Genomic DNA, 19,222 nt, shown 5'->3' on the forward strand with positions numbered 1-19,222 from the left:
AATTCACCCTCTTTTAGATTATTCCATGAGGTTTTTCTCTTAATACTTTATTTCATATGGATAAAGTAATCAACTGACAGATTTAATTTTTTATTTTGTGGTATTGGGGATTGAACTCAGAGGCATTCTACCTCCAAGAAACACCCTTAGCCCTGTTTTTTATTCTTTATTTTGAAACAGGGCCTCACTATGTAGCTGAGGCTGGCCATGAACATGCGATCCTTCTGTATCAGCCTCCCAAGTTCTGGGATTACAAGCATGAACCACTGTGCCCTGCACTCAGAGATATCTTATGCTGAAGTCCCCACATCCTCAATGAGGACACACTTTCTATCACATAAATAGAAAATTAAGGCTCTCACTTAGTATCTATTGATAAATGAACAAATTAATGAAATTTTAGTGTATATGGCTTCCCAGAATATTTATCAAGTATGAAGTCAAGTCAACTGGCAAAACTTTCCAAAGCTAAATTTAGCGTCCCCTTGTTCAGGGATTAACAATTTTTTCTTGTCAAGGACCAGACAGTGAATATCTTAGGTTTCGTGGACTATAAGATCGGTCTCAGCTACCAAATTCTTCTCTTGAAAAACAAAAGCAGCCATAAACAAATGGGCATAAACAAATGGGCATGGCCATGTGTCAGTAAAATTTTATTTGTGGGTACTGAAATATGCAATTCATATATTTTTCAAGTATCAAGAATACTTTTTAACTACTTAAACATGCAAAAGATTTTTAGCCTGTGGGTTATACAAAACCAAGTATCAGTCTAGCTTTGGCCTGCAGGCTACACTCTGCCAACTCCTCTAGTTATTTCAACATGTCTCTTTTCAGCTTTTGTAGACTGAAGCTCTGTGAAGACAGATGCTCTGCCTTAGGTTTTCTTCACATTCCTTTGGTTCCTGGAAAAATAGGACACATAGTAGGTACTCAATAAATGTTTTTCCACTAGTTGATAAGGAGAAGTTTGGAGAAATTTCTCAACTACAATTTGTCAACCATTTTTACATGTTTGGATTTATATCCGTTGCAAGTGTTTAGTTTGAAAAGATCAATACATTTCTATGGCAATTGGCAGAAGAATTATCTAACTGAAATGAAATCTGCCCAGATGGTTTGATCTCCATCACTGAAACACACACACACACACACACACACACACACACACACACACACACACAGTTTATACAGTGCTTTATACTTTACAGTTATTTGATCCTCACAAGAGCTTTGTGAAGGTAGATAATTATCTGCATATTTGAGAAAAAGAAACAGGCTTCTAAACATTGAAACTTGCCTGAGGACACATGGAAAGTTTGTTCATCTGTTCTTTCCGCAAGAACTTGGGAGCCTGCCATTTGCAATAAATTAGGTCAGGGTGAACCTATGTTTAGTTTCTAGAAGCTATCTAGAAGATGGAAGCATGGCCTGGGAAGTTAACAGTAGGCTCCTCACAAGTGAAAATGAAATAACACGCATATGTGACTCTCTGAGTACATGAGACCAATGGCAGATGTGGTTAGGGGCAGACCTATAGATTTTCCATGTCCTAGGTGGTTCCTCTCTTTTCTGCTGAGGCTGTGATAGAATCCCTGATTGCCTTAGTGCCAGTTATTTCTGAGCTCAGCAAACCACCACTCTAATCACTTTATTATTGCTTCTGTCCTTTCAAAGAAAAAGGTTCTCCCCTCCCCAATTGAAAGACACAGGCAAGCAGAAAAATCTGTGAATTCAAGGGTTCAATTTATACCTCAAGAGACTTCTAGACAAGGTGACAATCAGTTCACTGAACATCAGCACTACCGCATTTCCAGCAGTTTCCAGAACTGTACAATGTACAACTTACACAGATGAATGCAAGAGCCCTGCAAAGGTCCCTTCTGAAGCTGAAAAAGCTGTGAGTTCTGTGAGAAACACAGGCAGAAAAGAAACGTGGACAGTTATTTGAGGCCTGGTCGAATGCATGAAGGGATCTGTTCACTCAAATCTCAAAGCCCCGATCAGAATGTTTCCACACACCTTTTGCAAGTACCTTCCTGACACCTGATACACTTCCCAAAAGGACAGTACATTTTAGAATTTCATTGCTGTGATAAAAATCCATGAAAGAAACTAGTTGGAGGTGGTTCTTGGTTTCAGAAGTTCAGTCCATTGGTTTGCCCCGCTCAATTGTGAGAGTGGGAGTGGGAGTGGGAGTGGTGGGTGACAGAAGAAAGCTACTGAGTTCAGGGCAGCTGGAAGCAGTAAGAGTGAAAGAAGAGGGAGGGACATATGTATAGTCCCCAAGGCCATGCCCCCAGTAACCCAACTCCTCCATCCACATCCCATCTCTAAACCTTGCTGCACTGGCAACATACCTTTCTTTAACATATGACCTTTTGCAGGGATATTATATATCCAAACCATAATATTCCACCCCTGCTGTCAAAATATCATGTCCATCTCACAATACAAAATGCATTAATTCTCAGCCGGGCGTGGTGGCGCACGCTTGTAATCCCCACACTTGGGAGGTGGAGGCAGGAGGATCACGCAGGTTTGAAGCCAGCCACGCTGGTGTAAGAGACCCTGTTTCAAAATAAAAAAGTATAAAAATAGGACTGGGAGCGTAGCCCAGAGATAGAAGAGCTTCGAGGAACCCCAGTACCACAAAAAAAAAAAACCCAAAATGCATTAATTCTATTTCCAAACATGTCTATAACATCTTAATGGTTCCAGCACTGCTCAAAAGTCCAAGTATGAAGTCTCCTGCAAACCAATTCCAAAGACTTTTGAAACATATAGTTTAGTTACAGCAAGGGACACACTCTATATATCAATATGTTTTAGAGTTTCACCTCTGTGACCAAAATACTCCACAAGAACAACTTAAAGGAGGAAAATTTATTTCACTCACAGTTTCAGAGGTTCAGTCCAAAATCACCAGTTCCTAGGATGGTCAAAACAATGAGGCATCAAGGCATGGTGGCAATGTGTGACGCAGTGGTGGAAATCCACTGAACTCAGGGCAGCCAGAAGTAGAGGGACAGAACGAGAGAGAAGAGAAGGCCAAGGACAGTGTGATGGTTTGCAAATAGAATGCTTCCCCATCCCAGTCTTCATGGAAACAAGGTAGCAATGTTGGAAGTGCAACTTGGTTAAAGTACCTGGGTGGTGGCCTGTGCTGGTAGAGTGTGACTAGAGAAGGTAGGTTCCTGGGGGGGTGCAGCCTTAAGGATTATATATGGTTCCTCTTACCCTCACTTGTTCTCTCCTGCTTCTGGCCTCCATGATGTGAGGATTAAAGTCTTATGATCTCCCCTCTCTCTGCTTCCCACCGCCATGCACTGAAATCCACAGTCTCTGACTTCACTTGGACTGAACTGAAAATCCCCAAGGAAACTCAGCAAATAAACCTTCCTTTAAGTTACATGGTCAGGTCTTGGATTATAGCAGTGAGAATGCTAAGACAGATAGATATAGTCTTGGAGGTTATGGCCCCAGTGTCCCACCTCCTCCAGCCATGTGCCACCTCTGAACCTTACTGCAGTGGAAATAAAGTTTTCAATACATGACCTGAGCATATTATAGAAGTAATGACACAAGATATTGGTTGGTGTCAGTGGCAGAGTGAGGATGGGAGAGCTAGAATAGAACTGGAGCATGGTGTCTAAAGTTACCCCAAGGGCACCTGAGTTTGTGCAGTGGAGCTGAGACTGTTTCAAGGGCTGGAAACTAGATAAACAGTGAAAATAAATACTGCACACGCAGTCCTCAAATGCTCAGAGCAGTCATTCCAATCACATAGCAATCACAATTGATAAAAGAGAACTAGAATCCTAAATTTCATGCCTAAAGGTGGAATAAAAGGGAGGACATAATGACCACCTACTATACCACTCTCCATGTTCATTAGTGAGACATCAGTACTGGGGTATGCAGGAGTATTGGGAGTAAAGGATGAACAGTGAGTGTTGAAGCGCTCTCTTTTTGGCCCTGATATTTTGCACCCGAGTTTGTGGATTTAAATTGAGGTCACTACGCCGGGCGTGGTGGCGCACGCTTGTAATCCCCGTGCTTGGAAGGCAGAGACAGGAGGATCGCACAGGTTCAAAGCCAGCCGTGCTGGCTTAAGAGACACGGTTTCCATATAAAAATATAAAAAATGGGTCTGGGAGTGTAGCTTGGAGGTAGGTTTCCACCTGTACCACCAAAAAAAAAAAAAATTAGGTTACTACCAAGGCTTTACACTAGTATCAAAGTAATTCCCAGAAATCCCCAGAATGATTAGAATGGAAACTCTAACCACCTAGAAATCTTAGGGAGGAGAGTAGGTCTGCTAGCTTGTGACAGGTAATTGACTCCTCCCAGATCTCTGCATACATGTGGTAAGTCAGAGATGTGGGAATTGAAGGACATGAGAATACTTTTTGAGGGAAACTTTCTTTGCTTCAGGGCTTTTAAGAGGTTGTGCTTAAATTTCAAATAATATTGTATATTATTAAGCAAATTTTTAAAAATTAGAGTTAATTATCTATCTTTTATTTTCATAGTGGGGATTGAACCCAGGGAAATTCTACCAATTCTACCTCAGAACTATACTTCCAGCCCATCTTGGTTTTTTTTTTTTTTTTTTTTTTTTGGTGGTACTGGGGTTCCTGGAAGCCCTTCTACCTCCGGGCTCCACTCCCAGACACCTATTTTGTATTTTTATTTGGAAACAGGGTCTCTTAAACCAGCGCATGCGCCTGGCTTCGAACCTGCGCGATCCTCCTGTCTCTGCCTCCCAAGCGCGGGGATTACAAGCGTGCGCCACCACACCCGGCCCATCTTGTTTTTTTTATTAATCATTGATTTAATTTCTTGTGCCTTGGGGTTCTTATTGAGGAAGTTTCTACCAATGGCTATATGTTGGAGCACTGGTACTATGTCCTCTTCTAGTAATTACAGAGTCTCTGGTCTAAGTTCTAGGAGCTCTTTGATCTGTCTCGAGTTAACTCCTGTATTGGGTAAGAAGATGTAGTTTAATTCCATTTTTTGCCAACACCATTTATTGAAAAAGCTGTCTTTTCTCCAAAGTATGTGTTTTATATCTTTATCAAAAATCAATTGGCTATAAGTATGTGAATTTGTTTCTGAATCTTCTGTTCTGTTCCATTGGTCTAGGTGTCAGATTTTGTACCAATACCATGCTGTTTTTCACTTTAGGTATAATTTGAGGTCAGGAATTGTGATACATCCTGCATGGTTGTTATTCGTGGGAACTGTGTTTGGCTATTCTGTGTCTTTTGTTGTCCCACACAAATTCTAGAATTGTTTTTTCTAGCTTACTGAAGAATGACTCTAATATTTTAATAGTGATTTCACTGAATCTGTAGATCACTTTTGGCAAAATGACCATTTTAATGACATTTGTTCTGCTTATCTAAGAGCATGGGAAATCTTTTCATCTAAGGTCTTCAATTTCTTTCTTAGTGTTTTATTGTTTTCATTGTAGAGGTCATTTACCATCTTGGATAGACTAACTTCTAGGTATTTTATTGTTTAGGGGGCTATTGTAAATGAGATTGTTTTCTGGATTTCTATCTCAGTTAATTATGGTTGGTGTACAGAAAGCTATTAATATTTGTATATTGATTCTTAAATCCTGCTACTTTGCTTTGCTGAATTTATCAGCTCTATAAGATTTTTTTGTTGAGATTCTAAGCTCTTCTAAGTGTGGGGAGATGTCATCTGCAAACAGAGATAACTTAAATTTTTCGTTTCCTATTTGTATTTCTTGAATTTCCTTCTCTTGCCTTATTGTTCTGGCTAGATTTTCTAGGACTAAATTAAAAAGGAGTAGGGATAGTGGGCATCCTTGTCTTGTTTCTGATTTAAAAGCGAATTCCTGTAGTTTTTCCCTATTCAGAATGATGCTGATTTGGGGCTTATCATAAATTGATCTCATGATTTTGTGTGTGTGTGTGGTTTTGGGATGGAACCCAGGGGCATTCTACCTCCAAGATAAACCCCCAGATCCATTTTTAGTCTTTTTATTTTTTAATAAGGGTCTCAATGAGTTGCTAAGGGCCTCGCTAAATAGCTGAGGCTCTCCACGAACTATGTTCCTCTGGTTTCTGCCTCCCAAATGCTTGAATAACAAGCATGTGCGACCACGCCCGGTTTGATCTCATGACTTTTTAGAGCATTCCTTCTATTTCAATTTTCTGCAGTGTTGTTTTTTTATTTTCAGTACTAGGGATGGAACCCAAGGGCATTCAACCTCTAAGCTACACCCCCAGCCCTATTTTCATTCTTTAATTTGAAAGAAGGTCTCACTTAGTTGCAAAGAACCTCACTAAATAGTTGAGGCTGTCCTCAAACCATAATCCTCCTGTCTCAGCCTCCCAAATGCTAGATTTACATGCATGCTCCACCGTGCCCAGATCTTGCAAGTGTTTTTAACAAGAATTTGTGTTGGATTTTGTCAAATGCTTTTTCAGCATTTATTGAGATGGTCATGGGATTTTTATTCTTAGTTTTATTTATGTGGTGAATTACATTTATTGTTTTACGTATGCAGAACAAGCCTTATATCCCTGGAATGAAACGGACTTGGTGGTAGTTTCTAATTTTATTTATATGGTTTTTGAATGAGTGTCACCAGTATTTTATTTAGAAGTTTTGCATCTAGGTTCATCAGCAACATTGGTCTGTAGTTTTCTTTGTGCTTTCTTTATTAGGTTTGGGATTAAGGTCATATTAGCATCATAGAACAAGTTTGGGGAAATTCTATTTCATGGACTAGTTTGAGAAACAGTAGGCTTAGATAATTTATAAAAGTTTTATAAAGTTCTGCTGGGAATCCATCTGAAATAGGCTTTGCTTTGATGGAAGGCTTTTTATGCAGTTAGCTGGTTTAAGTTTTCCATATCCTCTTGACTCAATTTAGGTGAGTTGTATGTGTGTAGAAATTTGCCAATTTCTTCTAGGTTTTCTTTGTTTTATTGAGTAAAATTTTTCAAAATGGTTTCTGATGATACTCTGGATTTTCATGCTGTCTGTGTTATTTCCTTTGTTATTTCTTGTTTTAGTAATTTTAGTTGGTTATTTTGGTTAGGTTGGCTAAGGGTCTATCAATCTTGTTTATCTTTTCCCAAAAGCAGCTTTTTGTTTTATTTATTCATTTTTTGTTGTTTTCTATTTCAGTTTCAGTGATTTCTGCTCTGATTTTAATGCTTTCCTGTCTTTTTTTTTTTTTTTTTTCCGGGTCTGGGGATGGAACCCAGGGGCATTCTACCTCCGAGCTACACCTACTGCCCTATTTTTTTTTTTTTGGTGGTATTGGGGTTCCTGGAAGCCCTTCTACCTCCGGGCTACACTCCCAGACCTATTTTTACATATTTATTTGGAAACAGGGTCTCCTAAGCCAGCACGCGTGGCTGGCTTCGAACCTGCACGATCCTCCTGTCTCCGCCTCCCAAGCGCGGGGATTACAAGCGTGCGCCACCACGCCCGGCTATTTTTTTATTCTTTATTTTGAAACCGGGTCTCACTGAGTTGCAGAGGGCCTCACTAAGTAGCAGAGGATGTCCGCGAACCACGATCCTCCGGTCTCAGCTTCCCGAATGCTGGGATTACAAGCGTGCACCACCATGCCCTGCTCTTTCCTGTATTCTACTTGCTTTGAGATCAGACCATTTTTGTTTTGTTTTCTTAGGGCTTTGAAGTGTGTCATTAAGTTATTTGGTGACTTTCTGTTTTTCTTATGTGGGAACTCAATCCTATGAATTTTCCTCTTAATACTGCCTTCAAAGTGCCCCAAAGATTTTGGTGAGTTGTATCTGCATTTTTGTTTGATTCTAGGAATATTTTTTAATTTATCCCCTTATTTCTTCTATGATTCAGTCCTCATTCAGAAGTATGGTAGTAAATCTTCATATATTTATGTAATTTCTCTGGGTCTTCATGTTGATTTCTACTTTCATTCCATTATTGTCTGAAAAGATGACAGGAATTAAGTTACTTACTTTTAACTCACTACTGGTTGCTTTGTGGCCTAGAATATTGTCTATTTTGGACATGTTTCCATAAGCAGCTGAAAAGAATGTGTAGCTAGCCAATTTTTCAGTGGAATATTCTCTTTTGGTCATGTTATCAAGTTGTATTCTCATTATCGTTGGCTAATCCTTCATTTTTGAGTGATCTGTCTTCTGAAAAGAAAGATTCTGTTTTCTTTGTGGCCTAGTCTGCTCTTGATAGTTTCTACTGAAGTTTTTAAAATTTTTATTTGTACATTGTAGTCATACATCTTAATGGAGTACAAGATGGTAGAGGCATATATGCACACATCACCCCATTCCATTAAAATTTTAATTTCATTCATTGGATCCTTCATTTCTTTCAGAGCTTCTTTTTATTCCTTTTCAGGATATTGTTCTTTTTATTGATATGGTCATTCATATTCTTTAGGTTTTCTCTGATCTCATTTTTTGGTGGTACTGAAGGTAAAACCCAGGGGCTTTTCTACCCATGGGCTATACTCTCAGACCTATTTTATACTTTATTTGGAAACAGGGTCTCACTAAGTTGCTAAGAGCCTCACTAACTAGCTGAGGCTGGCTTTAAACCTGTGCGAGCCTCCTGTTTCAGGCTCCCAAGCACTGGGATTACAAGCGTGCGCCACCACACCCTGCTCTCTGATCTCATTTTTAGTCTCACACCATATGTATCATTAAAGTTCTGACTTTTCCTGGCATTCTCTGCACCTCTGAATTGGTGATTTCCTTTGTTTTGGAGTTGTGGGAGCTCATTGTTTCCTTGTTAGTCTTCTTATATTTTCAGGATTCTTAAATTTGTATATTTGTTGTGTTTGCTTTATCTATCTATCCATCTATCTATCTCTATGCAGTTCCTATATTTAATCATGTTTTTGATTTATTCCGTTAAGGAGGTAAATATTTACCTGAAGGTATATCTTAAGGGGCACTGCTATAGGTAGCCACTGACTGTGTGCAGACCTCTATTCTCACAGAGCCACAGTCTGCCAGATGTTGTAGAGTTTCCAGCTTGCTAATGTCTGCCTAGCTTATATTTTTCAGCGAGATCCCACCTCTCTTGTTACGCTGGTTACTGGGGTCACCTTATACCTTGTGCTTTGCTGAGGTCATAGGAGACTCTGCGCTCCATAGAGTTCCATGTTCTGTCTAGGTTTTATTATTCCAGGAAGACCTCCTGTTGTCCTTCTAAGGTGGTCACTTGAGGTCCTGCAGGCCACCTGCTTCCAGGGCCTAGACTCCATGTACCTAAGCTGTATTGTTCTTGTATTATTCCTTGCTGTTCTGCCTGTAATTCACCTGGGGTTCAGTGTTTAGCGCTCTGTGTGTGTGTTGGGTGGGGAAGCTGTCTACTGTGATCCAAACTCAGCATTATAGGTATATGATCACAACATTCAGCTGAGCTTTCTCACCCTGAGAGATTTTGGTTGTGGTTTGTGTCCTGTATACTCCCTTCTCCCCCTTTGCTGATCTGCAGGGTGAACAAGCACTGGGATACAGCTCCTACAGGTCTCAGTGGAGGGAGCCAGCTCTGTAAGTGGGCCATGATAGTGGGGTTAGTAGATCGCAGGCATTAATGTCCAATGACCCAACTATTGCCATGCTAATAAGGTACAGGCTCAGTGATTCAGGTAATTACAACTTCCCATTGAGTGTTTATTATTCTGGGAGACCTCTCCTGCAGTCTGTGTCCCTTGTAAACTCCACTGATGTGCTGTCACTTCTCAGGTACGGGATTGCAGCAGTTTTAGTTCAGTGGGTAGACCTAGCTCCATTAGCCAGGCGTGATTGTGTCATTGATCAGAGACCCTTCTGTCAACACATTAATAGGGTGCAGGCTCAGCAGTATGGGCAATTACGACTTTCTGTTTAGAATTTATCATCCTGAGAGACATCTGCTGCAGCCTGTGTCCTGTATCTATAGCCCTCTTTGGGAGGGGCTAGCTGTGCCTTTCGGCTGGGATCATATCAGTGTCCAGACACCCCGCCCACTGGCACATGGATCAGACCCAGGCTCAGTGTATGAGTGTTTTAATTTTCTGCTGTTTTATCACTCTGGGATATCACAGGTGGGGTCTATGGCCCCGGTTTCTGAGTGGCCTGGATGGGCAGGATAGACTGCTGTTTCTGCCTTCTACCCCTGGTACCTCTGGTACCACTAGAGGCTGTCAGCACATTCTCATTTCCAACTTCTCTGACTTCAGTGTGCCAGGTCTGCATGGATCCTCTCCACACTCCCAGATGCTGCAAATTCAGTGGTTTCCATGGGCCCCTCTCTCCTTCCTCTCTGCAGCCATGCATACTCCTGCTGAAACTGACTGTAAACTCACAATTGCCATGAAGTACAAGAGTCTGCTTTATCCTGATTCCCAGTTCTGCCAAGGCCAGGCTGATATTCTCTAGGCAGCTAGGCTGGGTGATCCAGAGATTCTCAGGTGTGGAGAGCAAATAACTCTTGTCCTTTTGGTTGGTACTCTGTATCTGCTGAGTCGGAAGGATTACGTTTCTTCTTTCTTAGCTTGCTAGTAATTATCTTCTGGGGATAGGGGAGTCCTTCCTCCAGCCTGCAAATCTTGAAGCTTGTGAGGCACCCCCTGTACATGTACCCCACTAGCATTTTCTTCCTTAAGACAGTAGCTTAGGAATTTTACATTGCCTTCTACAGTGATCCAGCTTGTAGGTATTTCATGCCACATTTATAGTTAAGAAAACCGTAACTCAGAGATGGCAATCTATTGGTATGAAATCACACAGCTAATAAGTAGCAGAGTAGTATTACAGCAGTATTTGATTTGACACAAAACCCCTTATTCACTGCAATGCATGCTGCCTCCTGCTGCTTTGCTGCTTTCTCCTATTCTCTACATTCTGAATTGCCTACACCAACCCCATCTTCCAGGGCAGGATTTCAGGACATAGATGGTTATGATATCCATAGTTGTGTGTGTGTGTGTGTGTGTGTGTGTGTGTGTGTGTGTGTTTACGCGCACGTGTGCATGCACGTGCACATGTACATGTATTGGGAAATCGCTGAGAATTGAACCAAGGGCATTTTATTTTATTTTTACTGGATATTGAAGCCAGGAGGCAGTCTATTTCCAATTGCTCAGTTCTGTTTTATTTTTTGTTTTGAAGTAGTGTCTCACTAGGTTGCTGAGAGTCTTGCTAAATTGCTGAGGCTGGCTCGAACCTGCAAACCTCCTGTCTCAGCCTCCCAAGTACTGGGATTACAGATGTGCATCAGGTGGTGACTGGCTGTAATTTATATATTGAAGCCATCTCAGTTCAGGGTCTATAAAGAGCATTCAGACATTTCTCTAGCATACTCTCTGATGAATTTGGAGAAAAATATGTATCTCTTTATATATTTTGAGATTGACAGCTCATTTTTTCCTCATAAGTTTAGTTGCAAAGGATGAAATTTCTAGAATATGGAAGGCTGACATTTAAAATAAAACTGTCCAATTACTCATTTAAATGTATTTAATGGAATCTGTATAATACCATAGTGATTTGTTATTCATAGCCAAGCATATGTTTAAAAAAATAAATAGGTAAACTATTTTTAAGAGCATAAAGTTTCCATTATTCCTTTTTCTCCTAGGATTCTTACTTCCATTATACACAGCCACAGGATTTTCTCCTATTTTATACAGTTTTTTTTGTGTTTAAGACCTTTTGTCATTGGGAATGGTGGCACATGCTTATAGTCCCTGTACTTAGGAAGCCAAGACAGGAGAATTGCAGGTTTGTGACCAGCCTCATTCACTCAGGAAGGTCCTCTGCCACTTAGTGAAACCCTATTTTAATATAAAAAATAAAATAGAGCTGAGATTGTAGCTCAGGGATAGAATGTACTACAAAATAAAGAAAAAGACCTTTTGTCATTTTGCATGTATGTGTGTATGGCATTGGAAATTAAACCCCAGAGGTATTCTACCTTGAAGTTATACACCCAGTCATTTTTATTTTATTTTTTTAAATTTGAATCAGGCTCTCACTAAATTACTGTATTCTGGCCTTAAAAACTGTGATTCTACTGCCTCAGCCATCCAAGTACTAGGATTATAGGAGCAGGCCACTGTACCCTGCTAGGCTAATTATAATTTTTAACTATCATATATTTCTTTGTTATAAAAATATACATTAATTTTTCTTTGTCCCCTTAGCCATAAAATAATACATATTAAAACCATTCAAGTTTTTTTTTGCACTAGTGGGGAATGAACCCAGGGGCGCTCTAACACTGAACTACACCCAAAGCCCTTTTTATTTTTAATTTTGAGACAGAGTTATCCAGAGTAGCCCTGAACTTGCAATCCTCCTGTCTCAGCATCCCAAGTGGCTAATATTACAGGCAAGTGCCAACATGACCAGCTTAAAAACCATTCTTCTGAATTTAGTTATTTTTGAATTAGTAGTAGTACAAAATGCTTGAATGAACACAAATATATAAATTTTGATTAATAATCATTAGCTATAAAATTGCATTTTGATTTGGATACAGAATGCATACCTGTAATCCAAGTGATTTGGGAGACCAAGACATAAGGACCACAGGTTTGGGACTAGCCTCTGCAAATTAGCAAGACCCTGTCTCAAAAAAAAAAAAACCATAAACTGGGTATGTAGATCAGTGATAGAGCTCTCCTGGTTAAGTCTTCAGTACTGCAAATAAATATTTAAAGGCTTGGTGTTGCAGCTTATTGGTAGCATGCCCTTGGGGTTGATCCTCAGTTTTGCAAAATAAAATTATATTTTGATTGGATATGTGTGTGTGTGTGTGGTCCTGGGAGTGTGACCCAGGGGCTTTCTACCTCCGGGATATACTCCCAGACCTATTTTATATTTTAGTTGGAAACAAGGTCTCACTAAGTTGCTAAAAGTCTCACTAAGTAGCTGAGGCTGGCTTCCAACCTGTGCGATCCTCCTGTCTCAGCCTCCCAAGCGAGGAGATTACAAGTGTGTGCCACCATGCCCAGCTGATTGGAGATATATATATTACTTAAGGATACAAATGAGGCTTTTCTTTCAGTTACTACACTCATAGATGTATATGGAGTAATTTTTCAAAAATGAAATTCGGCATAAATTATATTTTTAGTTTTCATTTTTATAAAACTACTCAGAAACTTTTTGATTCTGTTAAAGTATATGGGAATGGTTTTGTAATGTCATTGCCATTCAAGTTGTGGAACTCAGAATTGTGTGTCAGTCGTTTAATGATTTTACATAAAATATTATCTATAACAATCTGACCACTTGATTAGGTTCTCTTTAAATTTTATTGAAGGCAAAGAATTAGAAAGCACTTGAAATAGCAAAGGATTTGTTACCCAAGTTTGTAATCATGTAGTCTCTTAATTCCTGAAAAGTGCTGCCTAGCCTCTAAGATAGACCCCCAAGATCCTTCATCTTCATACTTGAGCCTTTATGCAATCCTCTCCCCTTGAATATGGGCTGGACCTAAGGACTCAATTAACAGACTATGCCAGAAGTCTACCAAGGTACTGTATAGCATATTGACTACAATCAATAATAATGTAGAGCTGGGCATGGTGGCACACAGTTGTAATCCCAGCATTTGAGAAGCTGAGACTGGAGGATCGTGTTTCGCGGACAGCCTCAGCTACTTAGTGAGGCTCTTTGCAACTCAGTGAGGCCCTGTTTCAAAATAAATTAAAAAATAGGGCTGGGGGTATAGCTCAGAAGTAGAATGCCCCTAGATTCCATCACCAGTACCACAAAAATAACAACAATAATAATGTATTGTCTATTTGAAATTGCTGTGATAGTAGATGTTAAATGTTTTCACCACAGAAAAAGTTAACTGTGAGGTGATGGATGTGATAATTAGCTTGATTCAATCATATCCAAATGCATAATATATTAAAACATCTTGTATCACATCACAAAAATATCAATTATGCCTTTAAAAACCTGGGAGAAAAAAAGAGAGTATGGCAAAAGTGATGTCACTTCCAAGGTTAGTTTGCAAAAAGACTAGATTTACTTTCCCTCTGAGAGAAGCCTACTAAGATGTTATGAGCAGCCCTATAGATGAGGCCATTTGGCAAAAAATTGAGGAAGCCTTATGGTTCTTCGGCATAGATCTTTTTGACTGACTTGTGAAGGTTTTGGATTTCGTATGTATGTATGTATGTATGTATGTATGTATGTATCTATCTATCTATCTATCTATCTATCTATCTATATCTATCATCTATATATTGTGGTGTTGGAGACTGAACTGAGGAGCACCTTAACACTAAGCTGCAACTTCAGCCCTTTTACTTATTCTGAAACAGGCTCTCACTAAAATTATTGAGGCAGATCCTTCTGCTTTAATTATAGGTGTGTGCCACCATGCCCAGCTCAAATACACTATCAATACATAAAAAATATAGATGAGCCAGACACAGTGGCACACACCTATCGTCTCAGTACTTGGGGGGCTGAGACAGTAGGATTACCAGATCAAAGTCAGTGCATGGTAACTTAGTGAGGCCCTGTCTCAAAATAAATAATAATAATAATAATAATAATAATAATAATAATGTATGCTAGAGGTATAGCTCAGTGGTAGAGTAACCTGGGGTTCAATCCCCAGGTACCACAAATAATAAAATAAAAACAAAAAATATAGATGAATGTCAATGTTAGTTATGCTAAGTGAAATAAGACCATTTCAAAGGGTTACCTATTGTGTGGTCCTGTTTATATATTTTGGCAAATGTAAACCATAGAAAGAGAGAACAGAGCATAAGTTGCCAAGGGTTAGGGGTTGGAGAGAGTATGATTATGAAGAGACAACATTAGGGAATTTTGGATGATATAGAACTCTTGTGTATCCTGATCCTGGTGGTAATTACATCAGTCTGTACAGATCTTAAAAACAATATATGTGTTTTGAATATGGTGGTGGGTATACACTTGTCTAAACACTTACATTTTTTTATTTTATTCAGTGTGAAGTGTATCTTTAACATGTCTATTTTTAAAAATAAAGCCTCTCCACCTAATTCCCACCTCTTAAAAGTAACTTATGATTATAGCTTAGCATGCACCTGTCCAGAACACACAAATATGTAATATAAAGGTTTTTTCAGTTGAATAAATGAGAACATTGTATACAATATATACTGTGCTTTACACTGCTTTTTTCACTTTGTAGTCATATATATATATATGCACATATATTCCATATATAATATTTATAGTGTAATATGAATATGTGTTTATCACACACTGAATATATACACTAGAGGATTGAACCAATAACATTTTACCTCTGAGCTACATCCCCAGCCCTTTTCTTTTAACAGAAACCTCTTAAGTTGCTCAGGCTGGCCTCAAACCTGTGATCCTCCTGTCTCAGCCTCCCAAATACTGAGATTACAGGCTTGGGCCATTACACCTTGCTATGATCTCCTATATTAAAGAGTTAAATTATATGCCAATTTGTCGATGTAGCTTCTATTTATTTAACTAGTCTATATTTAGGTTGTTGTCAGCTGTTTTGTTATTAGTAGCTGTGTTACGGTGGTACATGTATATTTTGGCAAGTATATCGATCGTATATATTTTTAAAAGTGGGGAGTCAGGCTTGGTAGTGAAGACCTGTAATCCCAGTACTTGGAAGACTGAGACAGGAGGATTGCAAGTTTTTCCAGCCTTGAAAACTAAGAGAGACTGTATTTCAAAAATGAGTAAATAGCTGGGCATAGTGGCACATGCTTGTAATCCCAGCATTTGGGAGGCTAAGACAGGAAGATCGCAGTTCACAGCCAGCATCAGCTACTTAGTGAGGCCTTCGCAACTCAGTGAGACCCTGTTTCAAAAGAAAGAATAAAAATATAGGGTTGGGGGAGTAGCTAAGAAGTAGAATGCCCCTGGGTTCCATCCCCAGTAATGCAAAAAAAGTAAATAAAAATGGTTGGGGGGGTTGTCAGAGGTAGAATACCCCTGGGTTCAATCCCCAATTCCAATACATACATACATACATACATATATACATAAATGCATACATAGAAATAGGATTACTAGGTATGTGGAATTTGAATTTACAAAATATATGTAATTTGAATTTATATAGGTACTGACAGATTGTCCTCCAAAGAAGCAAGGAGATTTAGAAAGAGACATAGATGTACTTTTCCAGTTTCCCATCCTAAAACCTTTAATTTCTGTTTTTCATAGGATCATGCTGATATTGAGTGGAAGTTTGCAAGGACGAAGCTCTGGATGAGTTATTTTGATGAAGGTGGCACCTTGCCACCTCCTTTTAACATCATCCCCAGCCCTAAATCATTTCTCTATCTTGGTAACTGGTTCAACAACACTTTCTGCCCCAAAAGAGATCCTGATGGCAGACGGAGAAGACACAACTTGAGAAGCTTCACAGTAAGACATTTATACATTTATTTATTTATTTATTTATTTATTTATTTATTTATTTATTTATTTATTTATTGTGGTACTGGGGATTGAACCTGGGACATTCTACCTCTGAGCTACACCCTCAGCCCTATTTTTTATTCTTTATTTTGAAACAAGGTCTTACTAAGTTGCGGAGGGCCTAAATAGCTGAGGCTGACCATGAACCTATGATCCTCCTGTCTCAGCCACCCAAGTACTGGGATGACAAGCATGCGCCACCATGCTTGGCTCACAGTAAGACTCTTAAAATGCACTTTTTTTTTTGGTGGTACTGGGAGTGGAACCCAGGGGATTTGTACCTCCGAGCTATACTCCCAGAACTATTTGAACTATTTTGTGTTTTATTTGGAAACAGGGTCTCACTAAGTTTCTGAGAGCCTCACTAAGTAGCTGAGGCTGGCTTCAAACCTGTGTGATCCTCCTGTCTTAGCCTCCCAAGTACTGGGATAAAAAGCCTGTGCCACAATGCCTGGCTTCAATTTCTTTTTAAACACAACTATTTCTTTCCTTTCCTCTTGCATAACATTCTCTCTCTTAAACATCATAAAATCATCCCAGCTTGTTGAGTGGACCACACTTGTAATTCCAGTACTTGGCAGACAGAAACAGGAGGGTTTTAAGTTCAAGGACAGTCTCAGCAAGCTGCAAGACTCTCATCAACCTATCAAGACCCTGTTTCAAAATAAAATTAAAATAGGGCAGGAGGTGTAACTCAGAGTTAGAATGCCTCTGAATTCAATCCCCAGTAACACACACACACACACACACACACACACACACACACACAAAATCACCCCAACTTATTTTTGCTTTGGGGATTTGCTAGACAGTAGCTCCTGTGTCATTCTCTAGTTTTAATATGTAGAAATACATCTGGATGAATGGGTAGATAGGATGCTGGGAGACTGCTGATGTAGTAACTTTGGTCCATTTTCAATTACAGGAACGCCATGCTGACAGCCTAATACAAAATCAACATTACCAGGTAAGGCTTCCTCACAGGAAATAAGCAAAGTAGTTCTTAGCCAGTTTTGTGATATTAAAACATGAGAAGAGCCAGGCGTGGTGGCACATACTTGTAATCCCAGCATTCAGGAGGCTGAGAGAGGAGGATTGCAGTTCAAGGACAGCCTCATCTACTTAGTCCCTCCACAACTCAGTGAGACCCTGTCTCAAATTAAAGAATAAAAAATTGGACAGGGGGTGTAGCTCAGAGGTTGAATACCCCTGGGTTCCATCCTCAGTCCCGTAAAAAAAAAAAAAAAAAACATGTGGAGGGAGAAGGGAGGGAATGGGGTGGGAATTGGGTAAGGGCTAAGTGAGTGATGTGTGCATGTATGCCTCTACCACCTTGTATTACATTAAGATGTATGATTACAATACACCAATAAAAGGAAAAAGAAAAAAATAGAAACAAACTCTGGCTATGTTTGAATCTGACTAAGGTAGAACACTTCAAAAGACTATTGTATCTCAGAGGCTGAAGTAATGCTTCAGAGTGAAATCACTTTTCTGGATCACTGGCATCCACAATTTAGAAAGCCATATTCCAGCCAGGCGTGCCAGTGCCTGCCTGTAATGCCAGTACTTGGGAGGCTAAAACAAGAGGATCACAGGTCCAAGATCAGCCTCAGCAACTTAGACCCTGTTTCAAAAAAGAAAAATGGTAGAACCAGTACTGACTAAAGAAAGAACAAAAGAGAAATAGAAAGGAGGCCATTTTCCTTGAGATTAAGTGAAATAGGCTATGTGGTTGGTCAGTCAACAAACATTTAGTACATACTGTCCAGACAAGCTGGACACTAGAGAGATCACTATGAACAACAAAGACAATCTACCTTACCTACAGGGATGAAAAGCATTAAACAAGTCACTAGATCTATTAAAATTGATTACAAGGGTAAAACCTGCTGTAAACTGAAAGCACACAGAGTAACGGGAATATATAATAAACTCACCTCAACGAAGTAAAAGCTTATCTGAATATCAATTACTTGGGTCTTCCTAAATTACATGACTCCAATCAAAGAAACAGATGGGCACATCTATCCCACTAGCCATAGGATAACCAAACATCCAAATGTGTGAGACATGTCTTGAGAGTAATCTTGGCAAATCACCAGTGACATAATATCTCTCACCTTTTTTTTTTTTTTTTTGGTGGTACTGGGGTTTCTGGAAGCCCTTCTACCTCCGGGCTACACTCCCAGACATATTTTTATATTTTTATTTGGAAACAGAGTCTCTTACGCCAGCGCGGCTGGCTTCGAACCTGCGTGATCCTCCTGTCTCCGCCTCCCAAGCGCGGGGATTACAAGCGTGCGCCACCACGTCCTCACCGGCTATCTCTCACCTTTTTGACCAACAGAAATACAAAGCAGAAAAAGGTCCTGCCAGGTTTTAAGGAAACTCAGTGTTATCCTAGAGGTCATCTCTCCCCCCAACTTTATTCCCCTTAGGCTATAACTAAAAAAGAGAAACAGAAAATACAGAATTTGGTAGGTAACCCTTCTCTGACTACTCCCACCTCCAACTCTTATTATTTTCATAATAATGAATCTTAAACAAGATTTACTGCCTTCATTTCTGCTTCACACACAAAAAAATTGTTGCTGGGCATTTCAATACATATATTCTTCAAGTTCATTAAGTAGAGCATTGGCTATTACTGTTATAGGCCTTGAAATCGGCTTGAAGTTGAATTGAATTCTAATTGTTAGATTTGCTTGTTAAAGTGATATGGAAGAGTCAGTTAATGTCAC

At 39.5% G+C, this 19,222-nt stretch overlaps 1 protein-coding gene across 1 annotated transcript in view; it reads left to right on the forward strand.

The window, feature by feature from the left end:
• Nucleotides 1-19,222, forward strand: part of TRPC5 (transient receptor potential cation channel subfamily C member 5) — a gene marked incomplete at both ends in the record, with an annotated part of 154,452 nt that overhangs the window by 131,413 nt on the left and 3,817 nt on the right. Inside the window, 2 exons of the mRNA XM_080718693.1 lie at nt 16,221-16,424; nt 17,404-17,445. Coding sequence (XP_080574819.1) covers nt 16,221-16,424; nt 17,404-17,445 — 246 coding nt within the window. The remainder of the gene's footprint in view (nt 1-16,220; nt 16,425-17,403; nt 17,446-19,222) is intronic.

This window comes from Muscardinus avellanarius, assembly GCF_963383645.1.
Source record: "Muscardinus avellanarius genome assembly, chromosome: X".
Taxonomy (NCBI): domain Eukaryota; kingdom Metazoa; phylum Chordata; class Mammalia; order Rodentia; family Gliridae; genus Muscardinus; species Muscardinus avellanarius.